The sequence below is a fragment of the Epinephelus lanceolatus genome, chromosome 23 (assembly GCF_041903045.1).
Source record: "Epinephelus lanceolatus isolate andai-2023 chromosome 23, ASM4190304v1, whole genome shotgun sequence".
Lineage (NCBI taxonomy): Eukaryota > Metazoa > Chordata > Actinopteri > Perciformes > Serranidae > Epinephelus > Epinephelus lanceolatus.
The window spans coordinates 30,489,303-30,493,833 of NC_135756.1; the positions used below are offsets into that span (position 1 = coordinate 30,489,303).

General features: G+C 40.4%; 1 protein-coding gene across 1 annotated transcript; it reads right to left on the bottom strand.

Annotated features, from left to right (window-relative positions):
• Positions 1–493: 493 nt before the first annotated feature.
• phax (phosphorylated adaptor for RNA export) lies at positions 494–2,518 on the bottom strand. The gene is made up of 2 exons (XM_033614361.2): positions 2,345–2,518; positions 494–2,175 (listed from the first exon to the last, which is right to left on the bottom strand). Exon 2 carries the CDS (start codon positions 2,166–2,168, stop codon positions 957–959), a length of 1,212 nt encoding a protein of 403 aa, XP_033470252.1. The 5' UTR covers positions 2,169–2,175; positions 2,345–2,518; the 3' UTR covers positions 494–956.
• Between the last annotated feature and the right edge of the window lie 2,013 nt (positions 2,519–4,531).

Below are 4,531 nucleotides of genomic sequence, written 5' to 3' on the forward strand. Positions count from 1 at the left end.
TGTATCCAACATGGTGGCTGGGTCACAAACTTTCTCATGTTACAGCTAAACAGTACACTAAAATATGTTCTTGAAAACATTTGAGTTGAGAAATAGGCAATGCAGTTACACAATCTTGATTCATATTGGACAGTTTGAGTGTAGTTCACAAGCAGTGATTGTCATGATTCACTTGGCTCTGATTGGTAAGGCCATTAGAAATGCTAGAAGGCAATAGAGTAGGCAGGAGTATACGGGTTATCTTGGTCATTTAATGCTGTGTGAATATAGTGACAGTTTCAGCAAATATGAAAAAAGTTATTTTTTATTAAAGTTACCAACTGTAGCTTTAATGTACAAAAAATAATAATTCTCTTTGATAATCAGCTCAACCATCCTGACCTGCTGAAAACTCAGATATCAGGGACCGAATCTCTATCACAATTATAATTATTAGCCTTAAATTTAGTTGTCTTACAGTGAGCAGCATTAAAAAAAAAAGTGAGCAATCAAATTCCTGTTTGAAGTAATTTTACCCGAGTCACCTTTATTTATATTCCACAATCACAGAAATTAATTTAATATATCAAGACCTCATTATTTCAAGATGGAAATTACGACAAAGAAAGTTACTATATTTCAAAATCAACAAGAGTGCTTCACTTACTCCAATACGCCTCAACAACTTAGGTGGGTTTTTGATCATCAAGAATTTGATTTAAAGGAAAACAACATTTTTATCACAAATCACACTAACTTGGAGAAGGTTTAATTGTGTTTACAGATCCACGCTGTACCAAACAAAACCCATATTTCTGTTAACAATATCTCTCCTTTTATTACTAAGGTAAAAAAAAAAGGACACTCAGGTGAGATTCTGTACTCAGCAGAGACAGTGCTTGTACAGTGCTTTCAGTGTTGCGTTTGACTTTAATCTTAAATGTCCCTGTTTAAACCTCCCAGAGTTCAGACAACCCTTAGAAGACCTCCAGGTCTACAGCGTTGTAGACCACTGGTGTCTCCTCAGTGCCCACAGCAGCTTCCTCCTGACCCTCCTCTTCCTGTTCTGCAGCCTCCTCCAATGACTCCAAGGCCTCATTGGTATCACTGGCGAAAGTCTCTCTGGAGACATCATCGTGCTCCTGCAAGTTCAGCGTGCCGATGGCCTGCTTCATCTTCTTGGCCACCATGTGCCGCCTCCTCTTCTGGGCGGCCTTCTTATTCTTGCACTCCTTCTGATGTTCCTCAATGAATATCTTCTTGATCTGGGACTTACTGATGCTGGGTGTGTTCTTCAGCAGGTTGAGATACACCCCACCAGGTGTCCGTCGCCTGCTGCCGTCCATGGTGTACACACCACCACTTTCCTCCAGTGTTGCAGTCTCTCCGAGCAGCTCTATGGCTTTTTTCTTACCAATGACATTAACAACGCGCTCTATCAGGTCTTTTTTAGGCTCTTGCAGCCTGTGTGCGATTTCATCCGTCACCTTATCCTCAGGGTCGTCCTCGGTGATCTCATACCGACCCTTGATGTCCATCTCAGCCCTGGGGCCTAGTCTCTCTTTAGCTGGCCTCTTCCTCTTTGCATCACCTCCTCCCCTCTCCCTCATGTACTCCTCCAGCTGGGCGTCCAGCATGCTCACCTCTCCTTCATTCGACTCTTTCTCCATCTCCCTCTCCTTCTCCATCATCTTACGGGCCAGGACAAAGTTATAAGTCTCCACATTTCTGCTGGACATGCTAACTTCACCTTCCATACCAAATATGCCCAGCTCTGCAGCTACGGCATCCTGACACTGCTCCTGGACCACAGAGCCCCAAATGTTGTTCACTTTGCGGCCTCCCAGGGCGCCGTGGACGGGCATGCGGGTCGGCTCTGGCCGGGCGGTACAGGCAGGCAGCTGGGGAGCACTGGATACTTTCTGGCGTTTCCGGCGCCAAACAGCCGCCTCCTCGTCCGAAGAGTCCAGGTCACTGTCGCTGGACTCCACCGTCCTACTGGTGCTGCGGTAGGCGGTGGCTGGATGCTGGGCAGCGGCTCTGTTCTGGAAGGACTGGCCGCTAAACGCTGGAGGAACCTGGGGTCGAGCTGGTGCTGCGGCGGCGGTTCCCATTTCAGTATCCGAGTTAGACCCGGAGATCTCTCCATCTTCCAGATCACCGTCCATTAGATCTCCGTCATGCGCCATTTCTTGCCTGGAAGCCACACCACAGATAAAGGCTGTTGACTGCTGTTTCAACGCATCAGCTAAAGTTAAGGCTACGAATTAGCTATAACAGCTAATATTAGCAGCTAGCTATATACAGAACTTAATATGAAACACGGCAGGTGTTAATCAAACAACTGAGATTAAAACAGAAATACCTTCAAATATCTGACACGGCGACTGACTCTCTGCTCTGCATGAAATGTATCTTTGCTTTATTTGGCTCTTCCACTCACTGTGAACTAAAATGAGGAGGCTGTCAATCAATAGTCAAACTTGAGATCTCTGAAGAAAATAGAAGAAAATTCGCGCTAGGCTAAAGCCACACTTCCGCCGTCCCACTGTCAGACCCTTTCAGAATAAACGTGAATGTTGACTTCGAAATAAACACTTTCTTCATGTAATAATACTGAGCATGCGTAAACACCAGCAAAGCATACAAACGAAAGTATATTTAATGTCATCAAAAAAAGTTGCAAATACATATTCAACTACATGTAAGGGACTGTTCGTAGGTAACAAGAGGAGGGGGTGGCTGTGGTGTGACTTTGTTATTGTTTTCTATCTTGACCCTCCCTGGAGCAACAAATAATTTTCCTTGAGCCTCCCTAATGACTAGTGGAAAATGCTTGACCTTGCCTCCACCGTAAAAAAAAACTTATATTTTTTATATTCATGTCAAAAGTAGGTATCGGAGCCAATGCAACAAGCAAACAGTATGGAGGGAGTGACAGATATCATTAAAACAAACAGGTCGTTGCTAAAGCAAAATGCAAATTTTCCTAGAGTATGTAGCTGGCATTAGCAATATAATTGTTTTTCCAAATAATTTGGTTGTGTAAATTCTCATTTTTTATTAATTCTCAGTTTATTTAATCTGAGAATTCAGTTTATTTAACTTTAGTTATTCTTCAGTCCTATTGTGAATGTGTGTGTGTGTGTATGTGTGTGTGTGTGTGTGTGGCCACCACCACACAAACATAATATTTACATTTGTATTCATAACGTTGATATTAAAGTTAAATCCATGAAACGTTAGCATTATAACTTAGTGATATTATTGTAGGCTTTTAACTAACTTCTGAGTTTTACAGTAGCCTATAAAGTCGTGGCGAGACAATTAACTAGTCACTTATACCGTTACGATAAACATGTAACTGCACAAAATGCATAAAATTATGTTATGTGTAAACGTACGTGTTTTTTAAGCTTTTATTTTTGTTTTAGCTCGGTCATATTTCCGGGATCGAGCGGCGATTAACCAACTTCCGGTTGTGACTTCCGGCATGGATTGGATGTATGGCGGCGCCTTGTCGGCCATCTTGACTGCAGCAAGGTACTCTTGAAATAAACCGCAAATAAACAAGGGTGGCAGCAGTGGCTGGAGTAACATCAGTAACTTAGCATGGTGGCTGCTCTGAGATTTTTAAAAAATTACCCTTTGATGTTTGAATTGATTTAATGTTTTTAAAATACAAATGCTGAAAACAAAATCCTGGAGTATATGTGTCCTGGAGACACATATATGTTTTTTCCACTATTGCCACGCATGCACGAGCACAGCATCTAATGTTTCTTACTGGATGTGGTTAGTGCAAACAGTTAGCAGGTATGTGGAATAAAGGGATTTTGATGAAATATCAATATTTTAACTTACTGTAGGTATGGTTATGTTTCCTCATGAAAGCATTCATCCCACATGATCTGTTAAAGGACCATCGAAAATTTGAAAATCTGACGAGAATTTTGTATTTTTACAGTTTCTGGCTGGTGTAATCATGGTGACATTTGAAAAAAAAAAAAAAAAAAATCCTTTCAAACCCACCGGTGGGTTTTTGGGGTTCAAAATGTATTTAGAATGAATACAAAATACAACCACTTAAAGTTGTATCTCCCAGAATTAAAAAAAACAAAACAAAAAAAAAAAACACAAGTCCGTCCTCAGTGTTTAATTTTTTTTAAATATGCCTCCCCTGTAAGGAACAGTCCCTAAGACTGATTATGAATTTAATTAATATATTATAGAAATGTGGAACATTTTACTGCACAGTTGCTTTTTAGATTTAAATATCAACTAATTTAGAAATTAACTGTAAAGTAAAAGTGAGGATAAAAGTAGTAAATGAGAATACAATTAGTTAAATGAGCAAAGTGTTCACAGTTTACATCCACTACCCATCGATTAAATGTAAATATACCCTCTTAGATCTTTTTCATCCACCTTTATTTTATGTTTCTTCTTTGCCATTATAACTTGTTTATATTATGACTTTTGTAGGACTTACTTGAGATTGACTTATTTAGTGTTCTGGCTTTTATTCTCAATAAAATAATGTTGTCACCCC